The following is a 26,145-nucleotide window of genomic DNA, read 5'->3' on the forward strand; positions in this document are numbered from 1 at the left end:
AATAAAGCAAATTTTTGACTGAATGAATTTATCTACAACACAATTATTAGATCATTATTTGGAATCGATTTGGCAATGCAAATAACGATATTCCAGGACTGCTTTTAAGTTAAAAGAAATGCGTAACAGAGTTGTCAGCAAATTAACATTTATTTCTAATGATGAACAAAATAATGTATTTAAGAAAAATTTTAATTCAGACAACTTTGACTCAGTATCGATAAAAAAATGTTTGCTATGGTCACAAATTACCTTCATGTGTATGATATTCCTTTCGATGTTCGCATTATTTGCTCATAGGGACTGTTCGTTTTCACAATAATTTTGAGTGAAATGACTTCATAGTTAGCATTTCTAAAATCCCACCATTTTAAGTAAAATTGCTGATAAAACCGTTGTTGTTAACCATGTTTGATAAAGAAATACGACCTTTTGATTTCTTGTAATGGCAGGCGACAAAACACTCATATATTTCAGCCTTCCACAGTTTCATTTACGACCCATAAAATATAGTTGCAAAAACGGCATTATGGCAGTGTCTGTTGCCGTATTTGCAACGCTATTAGTAACAACACCGCCAAAGTGAGGCACAACTTCATGGCGTTTAGTTTACTGCGTACATCGCGAATGATTTGTTAAACAATCTAAACTATTTATTATTTAACCGCACATTATTTTGGATAGCTCCCTTTCAACAAGTTCTTTTTAACTGAATCAAACATTTTTGAGAGTACTTCGAGGTTCTTATCAACACACTTAGTGGCGCAGACTTCAAATTCACCCGTGTAGCGGGACGCCTGGAATAAAACTGGTATGAGTAATTGAACACAACAACAACTTTTCAATTCAATTATAAATATACCTCTGCCTCTGTAGGGTTTGATCCCATTTTGTCCCGGATGTCGTCGTTGCACTGCATAACACACCTTTGAAGCCGGTCCTAATAATTCGAAAGCAAAAATTAATTAAATAAAATATTAAATAAAATTTATTATTACCTGAAATCCACCGATTTCAGTTTGTACGTATTTTTGGGCGTATGATAGGGGGATGGAGCAATCTTCAACACATTCGTGCACCCGCTCGAGAGGCGAAGACGTGTCTTCGCAGCACCGCGCCGCACATTTGTGCATGTCCGCCTACAAGGATCACAATTTTTATTTGAAATTTTTGTCAGTAAGAGCCTTAAGAAAATTTTCCCCACCTGCATTTTCCGCAGTTGTGACCTGTCCAGATCGTCGATGAACTTTTTCATCGCATCTTCCACACGTGCTCTCTGCCGGTCGACCATTTTTCCTGTTTACATTCGTTTTCGTTGTCAGTAGAAAGGGGCGTGTAGTGTTTTGCAGAGCTTTGAAAGTGAATGAGTAAGTATGTTGTGTCTGCAAGTGTGTTCTTGTTGAGTGAGAACAGAGTGCAGCACCAGCTGCAAACTCACAATCAGACACAACTGTCTTGTTTGAACCAATAAGAAAAGAGCTAATAACGTGTCAAAATATAACTGTTTCCATTCTTTTGTGTTGCGCGCTTCCTTGCGGTGCTTGTGAGTACTACATAGTAAGAATTTCAACTCACAGCTGGTCACTTACTGTTAGTTGTAATCAGTCATCTTTGTCTTAGTGAAAAATGGCAGCAAGTAGTAGCGGTGTCGAGTGGACCTCGATTATCAAACCAATATTAGCCGCATCATACGGCTCGCTCAGCAAATTAGACGTTGCGAATTTCGTCAAAGGAATTATAAGAAGGTGAGAAATAATTCGCAACATTCTCAGCGCTTCTAGGGAACGAATTTTGCTTCGCTAAGATACGCCCTCCCGGATGGAACTTTTAAACTGAGTTCTGGGCCTTTCTTTGCGTTGCATGACTACCCAGTTTTATGAATTTGTCAAGATAGTACAAAATTTTCAAAGGTTACTCGCGGTATTATGTTCATATACATATGTAACTTGGAAACTTATGCAATTACTCTCGGAAATTCTGCGAGTCTAGAAACACACACTAGTTCCGCAATTGTCATCAACTGTCGCAATCGGTCCGCTTGATTTCTGCTTGGACCGAAAAGCGGCTAGACTTATGTATATTTTCACAATAATTTTGGCAGGGTACTTGAGAATATGCCCTAATTACTACTAAGTACATACCATTGCTTTGTTCCATTAAGCTTTGTACATAATGTTAAACTACATTGTATGTATGTAGTACGTAGTTAAGTTGTTCTTTTCAAAAATAAAATCACTTTATCTTGGAATGATTGGAACGTTCACAGTGAATCAGATTTTGAGAAACGGGATGTGGAATTCGAACCATTCTTCACTGCATTCAGCATTTTGGCTGCAGAATATCTCAGTTCAGGAGCAGATTGCTGTAAGTTATTCATAAGAGATATACGATTATGTACTTTAAATAATTTTTTGTCTCTTCCAGTGGAAAAGAGTCAAGTGTCTTGCGTTAGTCATGCCTCGAAGGTTCTCCTGCGCTTTTTGGTCGAACGACTCAGCCGATCTGAAGCTGACGACAGCCAACTGGCCCGCCTGCTCCTGCTCGCTGTGCAAGGCTTGTGCCAGGGCAAAAGCACCCTGCAGGTGGCGGATCGGCTGGCTTTGACTGCGGACATGAAAGTGGCTCGTTTGCCTGGTCCCTCAAAAACTGCCAGCCAAGAAAAAGAAGCCGAGCCGCTGAAACGCCCGCGGTCCGACTTAACAGCTGCCATCCTTGAGCAGCTGACCACCCCATTGAGTCCACTGAATGTAGCTGACTCGCCTGAGGCTGCCAAGGAAGCAGCCGAGACTGAGGCTCATGGACAATTTGTACGACGAAATGTGGCAAGTCTGAAAGCTTTGAACGCCTCTGACAGGATTTTAGATGTTTGCCTCGGTCTCAAGAGCCTGAAACTGTATCTCTCTGGGTAAGTTATGATTTGAAATTAAAGGAAAAATCATGTTTGCTAGTTTTGTATTAAACAAGTAAATAAGTTTTGTTTATCTTGTTTCCTACATTACATCAAATGTGACAAATAAAATGTGATGAAATTTAGCATGTAAGCTTATAAGGAAACTGGAAACACAGGGATTTGATGTTTCAGTATTTGGTGAAAGGAATGAAATTGATTAGGATCTAATGCGTTAAAAGATTTCGCAAGTGACAAGTCGATTTGAAAGTTGAAAGAGATTTAAATTTCAAGTTGTCTGAAGGTTATAAATACTTGGGGATTGGGGATATATAACATGTGAAATGATTCAAAATCGGATTTTGAAGCCAATTTTCATTCAATCGTGAAGATATTTTAAAGATAGACTATATTTGACAAGACAAATCGACTGGAAGGTAATTCTTAATTTCCAGATATTTTAATCATTTATATGAAATTAGCAAATAGCTCGTTAGCTCGTTAATGATTCAAGGTTAAAAAATCTATACCAGGAAATGTTTAAAAATTTATGTCAACTCTTTTTTCACTTTCAATTAATGATTTTTTTCGGAAAGATAAAGTCTTAGAACATTTTTTTTTGTCAAAATGCAAGATATAAGAAATTGCATTATCTTTTAGAATATGGTAAGTTTTTTTCTCTATGATAAACCACAAAAAACTTACAAATCCTGGAAAACCCCTTGTAGGTTTTTATTTTTGGAACGTCCAAAGTAACCCATTGATCGACTTGTCTCATTGAATTATGTCTTTAAATTAAAGTTCTGCTTAATTTAGGTAACACTGTATTATATCGTTGTTTATTGTTCATACGTATTTTTTAAACAGTTGAGCTATTTTCAAATATTTAAAAAGAATTTCACTGGAACATTCAATCCTTCCATAGTTTCCTTGTTACTTGAAGAAATTAGAGATAAATAAAAGAGTAATCGATTGTTTTTCTTGAAGAGATGAGAAGTCATCAACAACCGCAGACGCTCTCCACGTGAAACAGCAAGCAGCCACCCTTCTGGCGGAAGTGTCTCTGGTTCACACTGCGTTGGGCCTGCCCATTCTGGAACCCTTAAATGCAGACAAACTTGAGAAGCTAGCGATAATCAGCCTTGGATGCTTGCAAGCGGCAGTGGCATGTGCCTCGTCGGCTGTCTTGCTCAACGCCAACCAAGCCACCGTGAAAAACAAGGAAGAAGAGCTTGATGCTGCCATGGTCGGAGTGGTCGAAAAGTCGATCGAAGTTGCGGACATGGTGGCCGCTGCCCTGACAGCGTCGAAGCACGTTGAAAAAGGCACACTGTTAAATGTGGAGACCACCTGGGCGGTGACCCTAGTTCAGGGTCTCTGGCAGCAGGTGTCTGCCACCTACGAACACAGACAGCAGGAGAAAGGCAAGTCACCGAGCCGCGCCGTGTCAGGTCGAGTGAATCTGCAGAAAGTGCAGCAGGGCTTCAGTGTGCTCTCTGTGGCCCTGGCAGGACAGGCTCTCAAGCTCTGCACGCACATCTTAACCGATCTCGACGAAGATGACAAGGAATGCACAGATATTCCCACTATCGCTCCTGAAAATCTTAGCACAAAGTATTCAGCCGCAGAACGTGTTGCTTACCTACTGAACGCAGCACCTCTGCTCCAGCTGTTGCATTACCTTGCGATTATATCGTATAGAAAGGCGTACACACTGAAGAAAGCCTTGAAACCTACAAATGAAGAGGATACTGTCAGCTTCTCTGATTCGACCATTTACAATGGGGATGATTTTAGTTTTTCAGAGGACAGCTCAGAAGATGAAGACAGCGAACCAATATTAGGTAATTCCATTACTTTAAAAATAATAGTTTCAAAGACAGACAAGACCGACGGGTAGATAAAAAAATTTTGATGTTAATATTTAAACATTCTTTAAAGACTTTCCAAAATTCAATTTAGTAACAATGCATTTTTCACACATTTTCAGGTCAGTGGCTAGAGAAAACTCTGGCTCCAAAAATGACGTCAGAAGGGAGCGAGGCTGAAGGGGATCTTGATGAGTCCAAAAGTGGACAGCAAACGGCAATTTCCTCATCCTCAGGACTGCAGAGCTCAGTAGTTCCGGAAAAAGGAGAGCCTCACGGCTACATCCAGCTTGCAAGTGAGGTGTTTAACTTCCTCACTTCCAACCTAGTTTGCTCGCCCAGCGAACTCATTCGCTCCAACGTTGCTGCCAACTACTGCGAGCAGCACACCGTCATCCTGGCAGCCATAATCCGGGACTTGGACAGGGAAACGGCCAGAACAAAAACGGGATCCATACCCGCCTACTTTGGCGCCAGCCTTGGTGCCCTTTACTTTAAGTTCAGCCACTGTCTCACTCTCTACACGCACAACCTGCTCGCCACGTCCATTTTGCCGGAGACTCTGCAGATTTCGCTGCTCAGCCATTTGGGGGTCAATCCGACTCCTCAAGAGCAGCCATGGCCCTTGCAGGTATAGTTGTTAAAATTTTGACGACCGCCTCTTTGTAATTGATTTTCAGGTGTATCCGAGAGCATTAGCGGTGCTGTCGCAGTACATAGTCATGAAGAAGCAGCCAGAGCAGGAAACGCTGATTTTGCGCATTTGGAGCCGCTTGGTGAACACGCTGCTTGAATGCGTCACAAGCCCGGCAGAGCCAGTCGACTCAGAGAATGAGGATCTCAACGTGGAACATGCTCAGCTCCTGTTATTTTTCTTCCACTACCTAAGTCTACTGCAGAAGAAGTCTGTGCTGCTGCAGGTAAATCACTTTCAACTCTTTGAAAAACACGCATATTTTAATTTATATAAAATTAATGATCAGGTGTCAGCCGGGTTGATTAAATGCGGAGAATTGATTGCGGAGAGGGTGTCAACCCTGAGAGAAAGCCAACTGCTTCACACGGCCAGGCTGATCCACCTGTTTGAGCACCTGATGCGGCACCTGTACGAAGCACCTGCCGTACTTCTGGAGCAAATCAGATGGAACCTCTTCAGTGCCACTGGCCTCTTACCAGCAGACAAGGGCTCAAAGATTGCCTCAAGAATGTTTTGCCCATCCCAGGATGTCGTCGATAACATGACCAAAGGTGCTGGCCAGGAAGACTCTGGCATGAGACCAAGGTACGTTCAGCATCTGATAAAACTTCTTGGATATGGAGAACTACAAAATTGGCTATAGATTAAGCAAATTCAGCGAAATTTACACCTGAAATCAGTCTTTATTACGTCTTACATAATATTATGACAAATTAATCATTATTACGGGTTTTACGGAACAATTTTGGAAAACTTTGAGACCTCAGTATCTCATCTCGCTGTAGTGATTTTTTTTAAAAAACGCATGTTTGGATTCCTCGTTTTAAGCCCGATCAAATGGACACCAAATTTGCTGTCAAAGGTCAATTCTGATTTTCACTAAGGGTTTTTAATATGTCTTACAGATACTACAGCCTCACCTCTTTGGAAATGAATCATGAAGAATGTCCTAAGCTGGACGGTCTGGCCTGCAACTTTGTTCTCGCCACCCCTGAAAAGCTGAAATACCCGTCCTTGATTGACGCCCTAATCCACCTCTTGGGCGTGTTGCACAAATGTGACTCAAGCTGGTGTCGCAAGGGCCAGTCGCCCTCGCTCCTCTGCACTGTTCAGTACCTGTTCTGCAGTGCGTGGAGAATGCTGCTGCTGCTCCCGCCGTCGGCTCCTTTCGTCAGCCAGCTGGGGGTTGGCGCCGACCCTACCGATGTACCCCTCCTGCTGTACACACTAGTCTGGGGCCCCAGGACTGGCTGCTCTGTGTTTTCTTCCTACATCAAGGACAACCTCATCAAACAAGTAAGTAGTTCACCGTTAAAGTAGCACTGGAAAATCACTTTGAAACCTTTTTTTAGGGAATGGTGCCAAACGCTGACACCTTGTTGAAAACGGTGAGCTCCACGCAGACCAGCTTGCACTACACAGCAACCGTTGCCAGGTCCGTGCTCGGAGCCTTCCGTTCCAAGTATCTCCAGGCTAGCAACTCGCCATCGCTGGATCTGTCGGACGTAATCGCTGTTGACGTGGTGTTGGCCAAACTGCTAGGCCACTTGCACGACACAAAGCAACAGGCCGCTGTCGAGACTGCCATCAGTCTTTTGCCAGACTTATTGGCCGTGTTAGCTCACGTGTCTGGTGCTGTCAGGAAAGGGTTGCTTGCTTACGTGGAGGACAGCAACGAGTGGCTGCTGGACGTGTTGGCCATTGCTTCTTCACAGAACACGCACACTGCAAATTTGACCCTGGGTCTCAGGACTCTCTTGCCGGCTTCAGTAAGATCTGCCCTGGACAGATGGAACAGCAGCAAAGCCACTTACGTCCCTGGCTCTGTAAGTTTACTCTTGTAATAATTAATTGTGTTGACCAAATAGCTTTTTTCCGAAAATGAATTGCTTTTTTAATTAAATTTCTAAAACATTCTTCTAGGCCTATGCCAGTGATCAGCTTCCTGGGGAAAGCCACTTGTTGAGTGTGCTCAACAACCACGTGTCAAAGCTTTACAGATGTGACTCGTGCTTGACCAACGAATCTTTGAAGCACCTAGCCCATGCACTTGTCTCTTTCTCGTCAGACCTGGCCACCAAGTTAGGGCCTGTAGATTTGGCACTTCGTCAGCAGATTGTGGCTGCTCTGTTGCCAGTGTCGCAGGATGCTTGCGCTGAGTATCTCTTTGAGCTTCTCAGTGGAGCTCTGCTTGAGGCTTCGAGTGACGACCAACAGAGACAGGTTTTTTGTTGTGTTAATTCGAGCCTCTCAGTTGTTTAACTAGATGTTATCACAGGTGTTTTGCACTCTGCTAGCTCACTGCTACCGCTTGCTCCTGGCAGAGGGAGTCGACGAAAGAGTTCATTCTGAGTGTCTGAAAATCATGGAAGCGCTCCTAGAGCAAGGGGCCCCAGCGTTGCTCTCCTTTTTCACAGATGCTGATTTGACCAGGGTTTTGCTTGCGAGGCAAACTACCAACCGCAGGTTTGTACTATTCACTTGAATTTGATATTTGACAGTGCCAATTGATTGCCGAGGGTTGAATTAGGTCAGGCAATTGAATCACCAGGCTGTCAATTAAACAGGATGTGCCGAAAATCGGCAAGAATTTGATCTAACCCTAGCAAAAAGTGCGATAAGAACGCCGGTGATGGGAGCGATTCTCTGACTGGCTTGGACACTTAAACGCTGGCATAAGATTGAGGCAGCAGCTCCACAGCGGCAGCCAGAGCAATTGAGTGACAAAGCTTGCTGCTGCCTCACCCACACTGGTGTTGCTGTGGCACTGCTGTCTCAATCTTATGCCAGCGCAATTCAACGAAGCGCTCATCCCATAGCAGATTTTTTTGCCACCGTTCTTGTCGCACTTTTTGTTTGGTTGAGACCAAAAACTGCCCAAATAACGGTTTTCGGCACTTCGTGTTAAATTGTCATTTGAATGATTCATGATTCGGCTGCCTAACCTAATTTGACCCTCAGGAATCAAATGACACGGCCAGAAAAGATATTTCAGACATACTTCAATAGTCCAAAATACATGTAAATATATTTATTTTTTATAGATTTTTCAACCAGCTTTTTGCTGCTGCTGATAAGAACCCTGGAGGCCCATTGGAGGCGCTCTGTGTGGCAACAGTTTCAAAACTTTCGGGAGTTGAAAGAAAAGAGCTCTCAGAGTGGCTCAGACATCTCTTGCTAGGGCAATTGTGCCTGGACTCTCCAGAAGTGCCCTCAGACGAAATCCCTGAGCCTGCGGAGTCGAGCAGCAAGAAGACGGCAGGCCCAGAACAAGTAGAAAACCAACAGCTGCTACGCTATTTGGTCTCTTACATAGTGAAGGAAGGCCCTGCCTCTGAGGCTCTGTCGAGAACCATTTTGGAAGCGCTCATACCCATCGGCTCACGGCTGCTTACCTTAGACATGCCAGGAACTGGATTTTCAGACGTCATGCAGATCATGGTCACTCTAGCCAATTCGGGATCCAGAAGAGGCCACATCCACCTATTCTGCGCGGCCACCCTTTGGCTTGAACAGTGCAAAGAATTCATAGTTGATAGGGAAACCTTGAAAAAAATTGAAAAGGTTGGAAAATCTCATGTGCATGTTTAAACGGTTCACTCATATTCTATTTTAGGATCAAAGTCTGACTGGAAAGACTCGTGATATTGTTGAAGCAGCCGGACAACTGCTTAACTACGTGGCCGATATTATTGGAGCGCTTGGCATATCCCAAAACAACTCTATGATTGGTAATGCAATATTTATTCTCTGGAAAGCAAAGTATTAAATTTTTATTGTGATTTAGGGGAGAGAGCCCAGTCGCCATGGGACAGCAGCGACCTTAGCCCGCCAGACACTCTTGACTGTGAATGGATGGAAGAGTGGATGGGCGGAGATGATGAAGACAGCACAGGAGAAGATTCTGATGAGGACAGCCTGTGCAACAAACTGTGCACTTTCACTCTGACCCAAAAGGAGTTCATGAACCAGCATTGGTAAATAATAATTCCTAATTCAAATCTAATAGATTTATAATTCAATTACACCTTAAAAATTACTATAAATGTAATAACCCTTGCAGGTATCATTGTCACACATGCAAAATGGTTGACGGTGTTGGAGTGTGCAGTGTGTGCGCCCGGGTGTGTCACAAAACGCACGACGTAACGTACGCTAAGTACGGCAACTTTTTCTGCGACTGCGGAGCGAAAGATGACAACTCCTGTCTCGCACTCGCAAAGCGCAGCCCAGAACCGCAACCAGCTCCCCCGTTCAGCGTGGACTCATCTCAACCTCGCCGAGCTACCTCTTCTCCTGTCCCGGAGCGGTCGGAACGAGCCAAAGATGACAAAGCGCGCCACCGTTCTGCGCTCTCCCAACAGCTAGAGGCGTGTGCTGAAACACTGATGCACCACGCCGCTGGAAGTCCTATGGTGGGCTCCCTGCTTGAGATGCTATGCTTGCTTGTTGGAGCTGTTAGGGCCGCCTGTGAAAGAAACAGCTCGGTAAGCCCATCCAAATTTTCAATCCAGCTTAGTTTTTAATTTACCGGCTATAGAAAATTGTGTTGAAAACTTTAAAACAATTTTATTTTTTTTTAATTCTGAATTCCCTGTACCCAGGGTTCCATTGTTATAATTGTTTCACATAATTAATTTGAAGCCAATAAAATAATTCAATTTAAATCAGGTTGGATGCCACGCAAGGGCTCAACAAGCCCTTCTTCGTCTCCACACACACCCAAAAACGTTTGAAACGTGCGACCAACTGATGGTGCCAACTCTTGGCTCTCAAGAGGGCGCTTTTGAAAACGTCCGCTCAAACTACCCTGGTGACCAAGGCCAGACCATAAGACAGCTACTGTCGGCCCACATGATCCGAAGAGTGGCCATGTGCTGCCTGAGTTCGCCGCACGGAAGACGCCAGCACCTGGCCGTCAGTCATGAAAAGGGCAAGATCACGGTGCTCCAGCTGAGTGCACTGTTGAAACAAGCTGACTCATCCAAGAGGAAACTCACCCTGACTAGACTAGCCTCGGCACCAGTTCCCTTCACGGTGCTTTCCATCACGGGTTAGTATTTTCAATAAATTAGTATGAAAAATCATCAAATTATCAAAATTATGACTGGTAGACAAGCTAGTAAGTCTCCGAAAATATTTGCTTCAGGAGTTTCCAATATAAATTTTGACGCCAAGTTCAAATTTCTTATGGTCAGACACTTAAGTCACACTTAATAATCCACCCAAATGCTCCTCAGTCTCACACGGAATTGCTCAGCTTGTAAATATTAATGGCTTTATTCTTTTCTCTAGGAAATCCTTGCAACGAAGACTTTCTCGCTGTTTGTGGCTTAAAGGATTGCCACGTTCTTACGTTCAGTGGTTCAGGCACAGTTTCGCAGCACCTAGTGCTGCATCCGCACTTAGAAACAGGAAACTACATCATTAAAGCAGTGTGGCTGCCAGGATCACAAACCCAACTGGCCTTGATCACTGCTGACTTTGTCAAAGTTTACGACCTGGCAAAGGATGTGCTCAGTCCTCAGTTCTACTTCCTCGTACCCAGCGGCAAAATTCGCGACGCCACTTTCGTCTTTGCTGAGGATTCAGAGCCAGCATTGCTGCTCATGTCATCAGCGGGCTACATCTACTCGCAAACAATGGGACCAGACAGCTCTGCTGAGCACGGACCATTCTATGTCACCAACACGCTTGAGGTAAAATAATAAGCCTTGAATGTTATTTTTTATGGTAAAAATTAATTCCTGAGGGTCAAATTAGGTTAAATGATAAAATCACTAAGTTAAAAATTGAACTTCACATGTCAAAAGTTGGCAGAAATGTTAAAACTGTTACTCTGCGGTTTTTAGTGTGAACCTAGTAAAAAGTGCAACAAGAACACCAGCAACAACTGATCAGAGAAGGAGCGGTAACGGTCCGCTGTCCTGAGCTCAAGACAGCTGAGGCCAGTGCAAGCAACATGTCAGGCCAGACTTAGTTTGCTTTTGTTTGCTGTCGCTGTAGCGCAGCGTCTCAATCTTATGCCAGCGCTCGTGTAAACTGAGAGCCGCTCCCTTCTCTGATTGTTCACCGGCGTTATTGTGGCACTTATTCAGCTTGAGTCATAGTTTCTTAGTTACCGCAGATTTTCGGCAGGCATTGTCAAATTTTTTATTTGGATATCCTAAGGAATCGATTGGCAGTTTCAAAATTGAAGCCCAGTGCCTCTAAGTATTTTAAATATTAAAATTTTATATGCCCTCCAGGTGAACCACCCTGACGTTAAAGATGCCAACGGCCTGATCGCAGGAGGAGGTGTTTCGGTCTACTACTCACACACCTTACAGCTGCTTTTCTTCAGTTACAACCAGGGCAAAAGCTTCCTGGCGCCACTCAGCAAAGACCTCCACCTAGGCGCCGTATTTCAGATCCAGCTGGCGAAAGCGGGCAAGGGAAGCCAAACGCAAGCTGCTCAGCCACTGTGCCAGTGGTCTGAAGTGCCTAATCACCCCGGCCTGGTGTGCAGTGTGCTGCAGTCGTCCAACAACCCGGTCATTCTCATGCTCAGACCGGACACTGTCCTGGTCCAAGAAATCAAGGTTGTGCCGGCTAAAGCGAAAATCATGGACATGGTCGCCATCAGACACGCCGCCTCGGGCTCCGAACTGCGCACCACTTTGATTCTTCTGTGCGAGGACGGCAGCCTCCGCATCTACATGGCAGGCCAAGAGCACACCTCCTTCTGGCTCTCCGTGCAGCCGTCCAATAGGTCCTCCAAGCGCCGCAAAGCTACTGCAATCAAGACGACTAGTAAGGCGTCGAAGCCAAGTGCGGCCCCTGCTTTTCCAGTCGACTTTTTCGAGCATTGCCAACTGATGAGCGAGGTCGAGTACGGTGGAAATGACGTACTTGAGACTTACAACACTGAACAAATCAAGAACAGACTGGCCAAGCAAGGACAGTACATTGCCAACAATCGACCTGCTGGTTTTACAGTTGAGATCACAAACTCGGATCCGTCCATGGTCATCACTGGAATCAGAATCCAGGTAGGATATATTTTTTATTATATCTAGGGCTGCCAATTTTACACAGCTAATTTAGGAAAATAGTTAAATACCATTCTTTACGTTTTTTGGCCAAATTTGCTCGCAAGGACAAAAAATAATAAAATTCCCATGTCATTTGATCGTTCCCAGATGGTTGCTAGTTCATAACAAAATTGTCGGTTGTTTAAACCTAATATCTGTCTAAAAATATTATCGTAATTAAATTTAATACGATTTTTCAATTTTAACAGGTTGGCTCTCAGGACCCTCTTCGCAGTCCTACATTTGTTGAGGTTCAGGGTAGAAGCATTCAGCTGAACGTGACAGGCTCCAGGTGGTTTGACTTCCCTCTGACAAGAGAAGAGAGCCTCCAGGCTGACAGAAAACTATCAGTTACTTTCGGCCCTTCTCAAGATCCTGAATATGCAACCATGCTAGATTCCATGTTAGTTTACGGAAAGACCAAAGACTCGTTTGGCTGGCCTGAAGAGAATGAAGAGGTAACCACGGGAATAATTAATTTGAATATGATTTAAAGAAAGGTTGTTACAGTCTGGCTCGTCGAGTGGAACAGTAGCTGCAGGAACCGGAGATACTGAGAACAACAGCGCACTAGAACAAATGACGTCCTTGGAAAAGGTGGTTTCTGGGGTTCTTGAAGTCCTTGATTGCTCCTTTACCCTATTTGGCTGTCTGGAGGAGAAACAAGTGCAGCAGAAATTGGTTACCATCGACCTTGCCACAAAGATGTTAACCCTTCCAACCTCCAACAACATTCAGACTCACTCCAAGTCTCTTCTTGCTGCTCTGCACGCCAGCAGAGGAAGCTATTACGATTACAAAGTAACTTTTATAGCTTATGTCATGAAGAATTAACTTAAATAATAACTTGTTGTGTAGGATCGTGCAATCTTGGAGCATCTTGTGGCTGTGCTAGATGAGCTCTCTGCCATACCAGAGTCCAGAGACCTTGACGCTGAAACCTTCTACAGAGTGGTGTTGATGGCGCGCAGCATTGCTGCGGCTCGGCCACAGAATCTGCACAAAATGGCAGAGGCCTTGTACCAAAATCGTCCAAGACCATTCGTTGCTCACTTACTTGACATTTTCTGGCGCCTGCACGCGGCCCGACCAGTAAATTCAGCTCTGGCTCCGGTTTGTGTACCTGGTCTGAGGCATATTGAGACCACGGTGCACGCCTTGGTCGAGATCGTGCACGCCTTCGCTGTCTGCGACATCGAGCAGGTTCCCCTCGCAGCTCAGCACTACCTGCAACTGCTTCTTTGTCCCGATTCGCAAGTGTCATTCAGCAGCAAGCAGGCTCTGATCAGGGTGTTGCGGCCCAGACAGCGCAGCCGGAGGAGAGCTGCCTCCTTGCCTCCACCGTCTCCTCCAATCACGGACGTGGACACTACAGAGCCAATTCGAATGCTCGGAGAGGAAGCCGCGGCAGTACCTCCACCTGCCCAAGCACCGGCTAATCCCATAGCGGCTCTCTTGAATGCTGGTGGTGGCTACCCACCCCTGCTAGGTATACCTCCTGAAGCGATGGATGAAACGATGATGGAGCTGGCAATCGCTCTGAGTCTCGAGGAAGACGGAGATCCTATGGCTAATCTTCTCAGCGTGCAGCAAAATCTTCAACAGGTTAGTTTTGTGTTTTTGCATAATGTTTTACTGGATTTTTTTCCAATCATTAATTTTTTATCTGTTTAAATTTCATAACATCATGTTGGAAATTTTCCTAGAAGCCAACGTCTTTATTACACTCATCTAGTTGCAGCTTTCACTCCAAAGCTTTATTTCGTAAACATAATTTTTTTACTGAAAATTAATATTATCATACTTCAAAAGTTGTCACACGAGATTATAACGAGTCAAAAAAGGCAGAGCACCTCTTAATAATATTATTACAAGATATTGGGAAAAGGCTTAAAGTAGTTTTTCTTGTTATTAACAGGGAATGCAGAACTTGGAGGCTCAACAGGCAGCCCAGCAGGCTCTGCAGAATCTACAAGTCTTAGCAGGCCAGGCAGGACCAAGTCAGGCTCCTGAGGCTGGCCATTTGTCCGACACAACCGCGTCAGCTCCCTGCTCCGACGATGAAGGCTCAAACGCAGCCACAGATGGAAGCACTCTGCGCACGTCTCCTGCTGAACAAGGAGGTTCCGAGAGCGGAGGCAGTGGCGCCGAGAGCTTTGAGATGTACGCAGTGGGACGGGTGGACGAGTCAAGCAAATCACTGAGCAGTCAGAAGGAAATCCAGCCTGTGGCAGAGCAGCAGCAGCAGGCTGCCGAAGCGCGTTCCTTGCTGGTCGAAAGGCTGCTGTTAGAGAAGCTGCTCGACTTTTTGCCCAAGCTGCGTGAAGTGGGAGGCGTGCAAGCCATTCCCTTACTGCAGGTCATTTTGATCCTGACCTCGGACCTTGACGGTGACGACCTGCGAGACAGGCACTGCCTGGAAGCGTTGCTCGTCGCCCTGATCAATGAACTGGGCATCAAGAGGCCGGTTGACGCCGCCACCGCTTCAGAGTGCAAACGCTCTCCTTTAGTGGAGGTTCACCTGGTGATGATGCGATTCTTGAGTGTTCTCATGAGCAGAGCCAAGACTGCCAGCAAGGCGGCCACCGCCAGCGACGCTTTCGTGTCCCAAACGACCGCGACCAGCCTTGTGGACAGCCGCGCCATCGACTACTGCCTGTCCCTGCTGCAAGGCCTTCTCGTCTACTGGAAGGGCCAGGAGAGTGGCCAAACAACTTCCGCATCCGGCCTGCTCAAGAGCCAGCCAGTGGCCGTTCCTCCAGACATGTCGCCTTTCTTCCTCAAGCAATATGTCAAAGGACTTGGTGGCGACGTGTTCGAGTCGTACCCGCAGCTGCTGACTGAAATGGCCCTCAGACTGCCATACCAGGTCCTGAAGCATTCGGATTGCGCTGCCGCACTCTTTGGGCAGCAGTGGCGCCAGATCCTCTGCGATTACATGATGACAGCACAGGCACCATTTGTTCGCAGACAGGTAATTTGAAAATTGTAGTGTATTTTTTTTCGCTACCATTGGATAATGTTATAGAAAATAAAAATTATTCGCCAAATGAATTTGCGGTTGGCCAGATATATGTCTCCGAATTTTGAAATTCGAGATTGTGAGAAATTTAAATGTGCCATAATTTCTTGAAAAGTGGGTGTATTTAAATTAACTTCTACACTTTTGGAATCTGCTCATCAAGGTGAATCGAATGATGGGCCATTTTCATACTTTAGCTAAAGTCCATGATTTTTCCAAAATAAAGGGGATAAATGGTTAATCGCGTCCAGAAATTAAACTGCTACTAGTAGAGTTTTAATTATTTCACAGATTGTTTTCAGAAGATCTAGCTTTATTTTAGTTATTTCCTTTTTCTAGTATATATCATAATACAAGTCAATTTTCAAATAGATTTTCATGAACTTAGTTTTAAAATTGTTAAATTGTATCAACGTTCCGAATAAACTTAATTTGTTTTTCTTTTATTGCCGATGAATTATGAAGCCAAACTTGTATCGCTTATTTAATTATATTAAAAATTCAAATCAGAAAAACTTGGTCTGTCCAGATCTAGACAGTAACTCTCAAGATTTTGAATTTAGAAGCTTTACAGCGATAGATTTGAACGTCCGCATAACGGAAAATATTCCTCAGTATCATCTTATTTTAAACTGTCTAATGGCATTGAGAAAAAGATTCTGAATTAAAACCTTTTCTCATATTTCAATTTGAAGGTTCGCAAGCTGCTGATGTTCCTCTGTGGAAGCAAAGACAAGTACCGGCAGAGCAGAGATCTTCATTCGCTTGAATTCCACATGGGTCGAGCAACTGACCTCGCAGCCGACGCCCTAGCCTACGATCAGCTTGTGCAGCTGATGGAGCACTTGAAAGCATGTCTTGAGGTGGCCACAAGCAGGCCCAATAACTGGCAGAACTTCTGCCTGTCCTCAGAGCCGCTGATTCCATTCCTCTTCAGAGCCAGTTGCACTCTGGATGAGGGCGTTTGCCCCACTGTCCTCCAACTGTTGCAACATGCCATTTGCAGACCAAGGTAAACAAGTTTTATTCATTAAAATTGATTTCACAATGGCTACTCCCAAGAAGTGGCAGGCTTTAAAATTGTAAAAGGGAAATAATATAAATCATCGCTCTCTTATTGGACAGCAACTATTTTAACTTCCATAGTATGCGATATTATTTTTCCATCAACAATGCCTTTGCCCTCCATTCCTTGTCGTTCACTAATGAGAGGAGCCATTGCAAAGGCAATTTTATTAATTGAGTTCACCCTGTATGTTTTTTTAACTAGACAAAAACTTCAGTTTTAATTATTCTTCAATTTTCAGAGAGCGTGAAAGATCTGTTGAGTCTGACGATGACCGACCAGACTGCTCTCTACTGGTTGGCTACGTGAACAAAAACGTGGCATCTGAAGTGATGGGCCATTTCATCAAGACCTTCCTCCTTGAGACAAATGCAGCCTCAGTTCGCTGGCAGGCGCATGAACTTGTGCTCAGTCTGTTTGAACACTCCTCTGATGCCGAGCAGCAGCATCTATTGTCTCTACTTTGGTCCTTCTGGCCAAGTCTCAAAACCTACGGCAAAAAAGCGTCCCAGTTTGTTGACTTGCTGGGCTATTTCTCCAAACAAACTGCCGACAAGAACGGAAAGTTACAGGAAATGGTTTGTATTTACTCTAAAAAAATGTATCTTTAATGTCTTTTCTTTTAAAAATCGTAGGTTAATTTTGCTGTGGAGGCTCTGAAAGCGCAAAATCAAGTGCTGGCACAGCATCCAAACACCTCCATCTACAGCAAGCTTGGCCAATTTATCGAGCTGGATGGTTACTTCTTTGAAAGCAGGCCGTGTCTAGTTTGCAACAGCCCTGAAGTCCCGCTGTCGAGCATCAAACTGTCTGCTGTGAAAGTGGACTCGAAATTCACCACCACTACTCAAATCGTCAAGTTGGTTGGCAGCCACTCGATCAGTCGCATCACCTTGCGCATTGGAGACATCAAGAGGGCCAAGATGGTGCGAAACATCAACATCTACTACAACAACCGCACCGTCCAGGCGGTAGTTGAGCTGAAGAACAAGATGTCCATGTGGCACAAAGCGAAACGCGTCACCCTCACGTCTGGACAGGCTGAAGTCAAGGTACCAAGAAATATTCCGAACGTGGAATTTGTTTTTCAAATCGTTTAATATAAAAATTAGGTTGATTTCCCTCTTCCAATTGTGGCTTGCAACTTGATGATCGAGTACGGCGACTTTTACGAAAATATCCAAGCCTCCTCGGAGACCCTCCAGTGTCCCAGATGCGGGGTCTCTGTACCTTCGAATCCAGGCGTGTGCGGCAACTGTGGCGAAAATGTTTTCCAGTGCCACAAATGCAGAGCCATTAACTATGATGAGAAGGTAAGCTTTTGATCTTGTTAATTGCAAGGGAAAGCATTTTTTGCCTTGAAGGTTTACATTTTCCTGAAAATAGAAGAAAATACCAATTTTTATTTTCAAATTACGAAGCTAAACTTTATGGGGATTTTAGTTTTATTTTTAAATATCTTATGATGGTGATAATTAGTATTCCAACTTTCCCTGACGATACATATTAAGCGATATGAATTTGTTATACCAAATTTTAAATTTTTACAATTTAATTTGAATTTTGCACACTGGACCACAGTTGAAATCTCCTCAACCAATTAAAAAGCTTGAAATAAACTAGGTGGAAACCCTTTATGGCAGGGGGTCTTCATATTTTGACGAAATTTGGTGGAATTGTTGCCCTAGTAGACCTTAGTCTTTCCTGAAAACTTCTGGTTGAAATGAGAAGGATTGGCTACTTTTCAAAAAGGTTATTTGTAGAGGAGACAACAAAAATATTTTTCCTGAAAAATTCGTCCCGTCCATAAATTAAAATTCAATGCTAGATTGAAAACTTTGGACTGGTGGTCCATGTAAATATCACAAAAGTTAACAAATTAAAGGGAATAATTTCATGCCAGAGCGGAACTAACCCTTAATAGTTCACAAAATCTTATTTTGCAATTTTTCTAAGGATCCATTCCTATGCCACGCGTGTGGCTTCTGCAAGTACGCCAAGTTTGAGTACACTCTGGTCGCTCGGGCCTGCTGCGCTGTGGACCCGATTGAGAACGACGACGATCGGCGCAAGACCTTGGCGGCCATAGCTTCAATGCAAGAGCGCGCCGACCGAGTGTACAAACAACTGATGGCCATCAGACCGACCGTTGAGAACATTTTGCACAACGTGGAAGAAGGCCACGTGAGCTCTCTGGACGACACGCCTTCGTCAGGATCAGCCTCTTCTGGCACCTCTAACACGCATGTCAAACACAAAATCCAGCTACTGGCCCAGCGCTACTGCACCGATTGCAAAGGGTCGTTTGAAGAACTAGGAAAAATTTCTCAGAAGGTAAAGGCGTTATTTTTAAAGATAATTGCAATCTTTTCCAAAAATTATTTTTAAAAGTTAAAGAATTTCATATTTTATCGATTATATTTCTTAGAAAATCGGCTCCAAAATTTGCATGCTAATCAAGTGGCGAGCATTGTCTCCTTATTGTAAAATCAGGCAGAAGGGAAAATTAGCACATAATTCGTACACCTTTGAATAGACCGTGATGAGAGGAATCAAAAACAATAAAAAAAATCACAGACAAACAGTTAAATGTTTTGATAATTTTAGCAAATCCTAAAATTTGAACGATACCAGGTCCTGCTGATTTAATTACTGCTCACAGTTGAATTTTTAATTCATTTGAAATTGTAATGATTTTTAAATTCATTTCCTCAGGTATTGGCTTGCCGCGAAGAAATCTTAGCGTACGACCGAAAGCAGCGGGAGAGTGCGCCACGTAATAACGCAGGCCGCAGTCTGTCGCACTCGTGCAAAGGCTGCTACGGCTGCGCCAGTGCCACCATGGAGCATTGCCTGACCCTGCTAAAGGCCCTGGCCTCGATCCCCGGCCCCAAGGAACAGCTCCGCCGCAGCGGCCTTGTCAGCGAGTTGGTCGAGCGAAATCTGCACAGACGCAGTGCCAGCGTCCAGCAGCAGGTGCGCCAACTGCTCTGCCTGCTTGCCCGCGACCAACCTGAGACAACTGCTGAGCTCTGTCAACTGCTCACCGACCGCATCTCGTTGGCGTTATCAGCACCTTCGTCAGGGTGAGTATTTTGATGTAATTTTTCTTTAAAATAATCTGATTAGTAATCAATTGTATGGTTTTAAATTATATTTTTTCCACTTTCCATTCAGTGAAATAGTCGCTCGTTACTTGTCCACTTTAAATTATAAATAATCGATTTCCACGAGTTAACTAGTGGAAAAATGTCTGAAATTTTGAAATCGAAAAACACTTTGACGGGTTTCTGTGGGAACAGCAATCTCTGAAAGAGGGCATTACTCGTGGGAATTTTTGAAACGAGGCCCAGTTCCCTAAAAATTAAAAAAATGCGCAGGAAAATAGTTAAATTTGTCATTTTTACTTAGATTAACTGCTAATATCCTGATTTTACGATCAATTTACTGGTTTTGCAGAAATGTTCAAATTGAAATGATTAAAACAAAGTTAAATTCTATTTCTCGAGAGCTGTCAAGATTACTCAGCAGTATTTACTCATGTTCAATTATCTTGAAATTTATATTTTACAGCCAACTGAGCGTACAACCAGAAATGAGTCTCTTGTCCTCTCTAATCTGCACTGAAGATTCCTGTTGGGAGGAAAAACTGCGTTGCGTTGTGCGTCTGTACCTTGCAGCTGTGCAGCAAGCCTCTCCTCCGGTCACCGAGGCGGTCCTTCTACCTTGTCTGCACATCCTGCTCGGCCTGATGAACCCGCCCAAACCAAGCACGCAGTCGCACAAGGACAAGAGCGTGCTGCAGCTGTCAGGAATAGCGCCGGCCCAAGAGTCTTCTCTCAGTCTTGACGCGTGGCTCAACGGTGACGCGAGACACTCCTTCGCAAAGTGGCGCTCTTGGCACCTGCAAAGAAAGGAACCCATCTCTAGGGAGGAGGCCAGGACCACCTACCTCGAGTACAAGTACCTACGCAGGTGGAGGGCCTCTGCTGGTCATCACGTTCCGCGCCTCAGGTTCTCGCAGACTTCCTGGCTGAGACATGTCCTCTTCAACCAAGGCTCCAGGGTCGCCAGACAGGCTGCTTGCAAAATGCTGGAGACCTTCTTCGCCTGTCAAGTGAGTGACTGATTTAAACTATTTATCAAAACAAAATTTAAATTGATATAAAAGGTTTATCTGGAAGACACTAATTTACAAATTAACTACCAATTATATTTATTTTTGTATTTTGGGCTACCAAATTGAACCAATTGAGGTCAAATATATCCTTCAGGGTTTAACCCTGACGGGACCCTGAGTGTCCAACACAAAAATTTATCTCAAGTATTTAAAAAATGCTCGCAAAATGTCTAGCTTTGCCCTTAGTATCGATTTTCAAATAAATTTGTCATCCCATGTCAGGTGCCCCAGAGGAAGCAAGAACTGCTGAACCTGCTGACTGAATTCCTCGACGACCTGGGTTCAGCTGGCGAAACAGCAGCCGAGTTCCTCGCCCTTTACCGCACCCTGATCCAAGCTGACTGCTGGAAACGCTACTTGGCCCTGCGAGGTACGCTCGTGCGCCTGGCCGACCTGATCAGTCGCGAAATCAGCCAGCTGAGCCGTCAGGAGGAGAGTTCCCTCGACCTGGCTGAAGGATTCGCCCTCAAGTCCCTGACAGAGTTGCTCTCCTGCTTCCTGGAGCACGATGCCATCAAGCGGCTGTACAAGGGCCGGCTGGTGGGTGCCGTTCTCAACGGCTACCTTGCCCTGCGTAGACTGGCTGTCCAACGCACCAGGCTGATCGACGAAACGCAAGACAAGTTGTTTGAGCTGCTGGAGGAGATGACCAGCGGCACTGAGGCGGAAACGAACGATTTCATGCGGATCTGTCTTGATGCCGTGGAGAGGTGTGAAGCTGATGACGATTTAACACCAGTCTTCATCTTGGAGAGACTCTGCTCCATCATCAGTCCTGAGGAGAACGATGTGGGCGACTTCCTACTCACTTTGGACAAGGATCCACAGCAAGAAGACTTTTTGCAAGGCCGCATGCTTGGAAACCCGTATCAAAGCTCGGAGCCAGGTTTGTTTTCCTCTGCAAATTTCCGAATTTTTCTTTAAACAACTACATTTCAGGCTTGGGCCCTTTGATGAGAGATGTGAAGAATAAAATCTGTCAAGACTGTGAGTTGGTGGCTTTGCTTGAGGATGACAATGGCATGGAGCTGTTGGTCAACAACAAAATCATCAGCCTGGACCTGCCAGTGCGCGAGGTCTATAAGAAAATCTGGCTGACCGAGGGTGATGGTGAAGCCATGCGAGTTGTTTATCGAATGAGAGGTCTGCTTGGCGACGCCACTGAGGAATTTGTTGAGACCCTTGACAACAAAACCAAGCAGCAGGTTGACAATGAGCAAGTCTACAAAATGGCTAATGTGATGTCTGAGTCAGGTGGAATTCAGGTACTTTGTTTAAAAATAGTAATAAATTATAATTTTTGACATTTCCAATCGATTGCTGAGGTTCATATTTAGTCTAAGGGCCAATTCACTTGGTCGAAAGCTTTCATATGGGGTTTCAAAAATTGTTGAAAGCGTAATAACCTAAGTAGGTTTTGGTTTGAACCTAGCCAATGACCAATCAGAGAAGGGAGCGGCTCCCTGATTGTCCTGATCCAGACAGCAGCGCAATTAAGCGAAAGGCTGGCTACTGTCTACCTCCACTGACTGTTGCTGCGGCGCTGCTGTCTCAATTTGGCCCATCAGAGAGAATCGCTAGGTTCAAACCAAAATCCAACAAATTAACGGGTTTTACTGTTCTCCTGATTTTTGGCTCATTGTGTTGAATTTTCGACCAAATGATTCGGGTTTCAAACCTATTTCAACCCTCAGAATTCAATTGGCAATGCCAAAAATAATCATGCCATAGCTCATTTAATTTTTCTTACAATTTTTTTTCAGGTGTTATTAAAGCGTTTGCTGTGTGTGAACAATGTAGTGAGATCAAAACCTTTGCTGCAAGTGCTGCTGAAACTGTTCCTCTTGTGCACAAAGGTGTGTGTTTGTCCTCGTTATTGTATGGATGAAATTCTACTTCATAATAATTTCAGGTGAGAAGCAACCAGGAATTGCTAGCTACGCCTTCGGTCGGAGCAATCGAAGCATTCTTGGCCACCGCTGAGAAATGTTTGACCGCTGGAAAAGCTGTTGAGCCGCGAACGACTGAGCAAATCTTGAACATTATGGAGACCATTCTTACCTTGGCTGCGACCAAACCACTGGACCACTTCCTGCAGCTCACCAGATCTGCTAAAGGCGCTGAGCACGTCAAGGACCTCCTGCAGTTTGCGTCTGGAGAGGTTTGTGTCAAGCATACATATATTTATCCGACAATTCCACCTTTTGCCATTTTAGGTCAGTCCCCAGCTCTTGCAACACCTGGCAAAGGTGGCCGGCGCCCTGAGCTACGGTGACCCAGGCCGCATGGCTGTCCTGACCAACTACCTTGCGCCAGCCCTTGATTTTGAGAAGTATGACCTCTCTCGCTTGCCGGACGAAGAGCAGAAGATGGAGTTCCTCTGCCTGCTGGCGTCCGGAATGGACCACAATGCAGCCGGCAGCACCCTGAAGGACCACCTCAACCAGCTAGGTGTTGTGCGCAAGGCCGTCGATTACATCGCAGCGCATGCGCCACCTGCCTCGCCGCTGATGCTGGTGCCTGGCACCGACGCCTGGAAGGATTTCATCTCGAGACCAGCCCTCAAGGCCATTCTCAGGGTACTTGCTGGATTGGCTACAGAACATGAGCCAACTCAGGTATGTATTTTATATTTTATCTTAATACTCGGCCAAATTTACGCCTGATATCAGTCGTTACTAGTAGACTGCAATAAAATGATATCGACAAAGTATTTATTTTACGGAACATTTTGTTGAGTTTGCTTGACCACATGCTTAAAACATTTTGTAATTGTAGCTGGAAGTCTCAACACCAGAGTGCATCGCTGTTTTGCACAGACTGGAGCAAGTTTCATCGGAGGAGAGAGTCGGATCGCTCTCTGAGAACCTGCTGGAAGCGCTGGGCACCAATGAGGCTGTGAAGGAGAGGATCGAAAAGGTGAATATCAGACGAAGCGATCCATTAGAATATTTCTAACCTTTGAACACTAGGTGCGTCATCACACCAGAGCAGAAAAGAAGAGACTGGCTATGGCGATGAGGGAGAAACAGCTGGGAGCCCTGGGCATGCACACAAACGAGAAAGGGCAGGTCACAGCCAGCAGCTCCCTTCTCTCTCAGATGGATGAGTTGGGTGAGGAAACTGGCTTGGTCTGCGTCATCTGCCGTGAAGGCTATCGGTATATATTGTAAAACTGAAAACTAAGGCAAATTTTATCGTCTTGATTATATAGGTGCCAGCCGAGCAAGGTTCTGGGCATTTACACGTACACGAAACGGTGTGCGCTGGAAGAGGAGGAGCGGAAGCAGCGCCGTTCCCTGGGCTACTCAACCGTCAGCCACTTTAATGTTGTGCACATTGACTGCCACATGGCCGCCGTGCGTCAAGCGCGCACCAGGGACGAATGGGAGTCTGCCGCCCTGCAGAACGCCAACACCAGGTGTAACGGACTGCTTCCTTTGTGGGGTCCTGTCGTGCCAGAGTCCGCTTTCGCCAGCTGCCTCGCCAGACACAACACTTACCTGCAGGTAGTTAAAATTTGAATTTCTGACCAAATCTTGAGTTATACGATTTTTACGCATAGTGCTAGTTAACGGTTTGCAATTGAAAATTTGTTATAAAAAATCGTCTCTGCCAAAATAAAACTTTTAAGATTTTATGATTTAATTCGTTCAATCTTCAGGAATGCACTGGCCACCGCGACATCTCCTACTCGAGCACTGTGCACGACTTGAAGCTGCTACTGCTGAAATTCGCCTATGAACGCTCCTTCAACGAAGACACTGGCGGCGGCGGACCTGAGTCCAACATGCACCTGCTGCCGTATCTGGTGCACATGGCCCTCTATGTCCTGAACACGTAATTTAATCCAATTGAAGAGAAGTAATAGTCTAAATTTCAATTTGTTTGTGTACAGAACAAGATCCGCGTCGCGGGAGGAAAAGTCCCTCTCTGCATTCCTGGCCGCCAGCCAAGACACCTGGGTGGTTAACTCATTCGTGCCAGACGGGCCTTTGTACTGGTGTGTCATGTCAGTGCTCCTAAGGTCATTCAAAAAGTAAGTCTTTTTGGGCTGATTGCACAAGACACATGCAATTTTGTTTTAGTACCAACCTGGGTTTTTGATATTTTTGTTTACGATGTTTTGGATGTTTTCTGAGCGCTCTGATAGCTTCCAAAGGGTAAAATTGTGCATAATCTGAAAGCTCTCATTTTGGCTGTTCCAACGGTGTAGAGATATTGCAGATCAAACCAATTCAGGTTTCGGTCAGGTGTTGGTAAAGTGGCTATATATGCAAATAGAATGATAACGATCGTTTGAGGGCTGCTATGACGCCAGGATTTGATTTCTTACCTTTCCTGAAGGTCTTATCTTAACTCAGGAGTGCCCCAAGGATTTTTTGAAACTAAAAATCAGCCATTTGATTTTTTCACTTTTCGCCTGGCCTCAAAGAATCAGGATGGTGCTCTAGCAATATTTGAAAATTATATATCACTTGTGGAAGCTCTTCTCTTATTAATTTTTCTTGTAGATGGGAACAGGAGGACGGAGTGGCCCATCTTAAGCGGCTGTTGATTTTGGCGCAGACGAGGCACGTGGAAAAGTCAAACACCCAGCAGGTGAAGGCGACGAAGCTATCAGACTCGTCAGTAAAGGAGTATGCTGTTTACAAACCCTATCTTTTGTACTACGCACTGGTGGACGGCCTCTACAAGTACTGCTTTAAGGTAAATAGCTATTTTTTTTAAAGACCTCCCTTGATAATGATAAATCAAAACAGAAGGTTACATGCGGCAGCGAGGAGCAGTGGCCCAATGCCCTGGCAGAATACATCCGCCACAATGACGAGAACCTTGTCAAAGCCAGCAACCAGCTGCTCTCCTTTTACTCGGACGAGCTCTTGCCGTGTGCCTCCTTTGATGAATTCTGCGACATAGTCGGTAGGTTCATTTTGAAGCGTATTATATATCCGTTCAGGAACTAATACGAATTATTTGCAGGACTTCTTGGCGAGATAAACAACCCTGAGTCTTTCCTTTCCGACACTCTCAGAGGCGTGTCTGGATAGCAGAGTAACCCGTGTGTCCTGCCGATGCTTGCACACACTCTCGATTCGTTTTTCAGCAGTTGCAGTTTTAATTAGAATATTCTGTTTTTGTGCTAAACCTTGTGGATTCAGTCAATTTATGCAATTGGTCACTATGAATAAATATATTGCTTTGCATGACTTGCTGTAGTTTCTTTGAGGTTTTGAACCCACTTGTTAGATGTCTCGCGATCCAAATAGTTCCAGATGGTTGGTCCGCTTGCGACCATAGAGTTGATCTAACCCACAATCATGGAAAAATGGTAAATCAATCTGCCGGAAG

The 26,145-nt window shown here is 44.8% G+C and overlaps 2 protein-coding genes across 2 annotated transcripts; one reads left to right on the forward strand and one right to left on the reverse strand.

The window, feature by feature from the left end:
• Positions 1 to 430: 430 nt before the first annotated feature.
• On the reverse strand, positions 431 to 1,363 carry LOC135942296 (protein FAM136A-like). Its single transcript, XM_065488328.1, has 4 exons — positions 1,205 to 1,363; positions 999 to 1,139; positions 863 to 940; positions 431 to 797 (listed from the first exon to the last, which is right to left on the reverse strand). The coding sequence occupies exons 1-4, from the start codon at positions 1,289 to 1,291 to the stop codon at positions 672 to 674; spliced, it is 432 nt and encodes a 143-aa protein (XP_065344400.1). The 5' UTR covers positions 1,292 to 1,363; the 3' UTR covers positions 431 to 671.
• Positions 1,364 to 1,585: 222 nt separating this feature from the next.
• poe (E3 ubiquitin-protein ligase-like protein poe) lies at positions 1,586 to 26,003 on the forward strand. The gene is made up of 42 exons (XM_065490078.1): positions 1,586 to 1,745; positions 2,267 to 2,364; positions 2,425 to 2,905; positions 3,875 to 4,731; positions 4,878 to 5,386; positions 5,436 to 5,675; positions 5,739 to 6,037; positions 6,358 to 6,748; positions 6,805 to 7,278; positions 7,376 to 7,675; positions 7,731 to 7,918; positions 8,497 to 9,016; positions 9,069 to 9,183; positions 9,240 to 9,429; positions 9,516 to 9,939; positions 10,124 to 10,505; positions 10,748 to 11,151; positions 11,701 to 12,483; positions 12,735 to 12,983; positions 13,036 to 13,326; positions 13,384 to 14,130; positions 14,444 to 15,499; positions 16,243 to 16,559; positions 16,855 to 17,191; positions 17,249 to 17,665; positions 17,726 to 17,926; positions 18,570 to 18,947; positions 19,329 to 19,699; positions 20,187 to 20,730; positions 21,016 to 21,679; positions 21,733 to 22,058; positions 22,557 to 22,649; positions 22,706 to 22,954; positions 23,010 to 23,411; positions 23,572 to 23,712; positions 23,766 to 23,953; positions 24,008 to 24,302; positions 24,458 to 24,633; positions 24,692 to 24,832; positions 25,308 to 25,503; positions 25,557 to 25,716; positions 25,777 to 26,003. Exons 1-42 carry the CDS (start codon positions 1,627 to 1,629, stop codon positions 25,842 to 25,844), a joined length of 14,781 nt encoding a protein of 4,926 aa, XP_065346150.1. The 5' UTR covers positions 1,586 to 1,626; the 3' UTR covers positions 25,845 to 26,003.
• Positions 26,004 to 26,145: the final 142 nt, after the last annotated feature.

This window comes from Cloeon dipterum, chromosome 4 (assembly GCF_949628265.1).
Source record: "Cloeon dipterum chromosome 4, ieCloDipt1.1, whole genome shotgun sequence".
NCBI lineage: Eukaryota > Metazoa > Arthropoda > Insecta > Ephemeroptera > Baetidae > Cloeon > Cloeon dipterum.

What these genes read in the sequence shown, in the direction of transcription:
- LOC135942296 (XM_065488328.1), bottom strand. Translation starts at nt 1,291, where the DNA reads ATGGTCGACCGGCAGAGAGCACGTGTGGAAGATGCGATGAAAAAGTTC. An exon ending in CTGAAATCGGTGGATTTCAG is followed by an intron (nt 941 to 998) that starts GTAATAATAAAT and finishes TCGAATTATTAG; the next exon opens with GACCGGCTTCAAAGGTGTGT. An exon ending in CAAACCCTACAGAGGCAGAG is followed by an intron (nt 798 to 862) that starts GTATATTTATAA and finishes GTTTTATTCCAG; the next exon opens with GCGTCCCGCTACACGGGTGA.
- poe (XM_065490078.1), top strand. Translation starts at nt 1,627, where the DNA reads ATGGCAGCAAGTAGTAGCGGTGTCGAGTGGACCTCGATTATCAAACCA. An exon ending in TCACTGGAATCAGAATCCAG is followed by an intron (nt 12,484 to 12,734) that starts GTAGGATATATT and finishes CAATTTTAACAG; the next exon opens with GTTGGCTCTCAGGACCCTCT. An exon ending in GCCCTCTATGTCCTGAACAC is followed by an intron (nt 24,634 to 24,691) that starts GTAATTTAATCC and finishes GTTTGTGTACAG; the next exon opens with AACAAGATCCGCGTCGCGGG.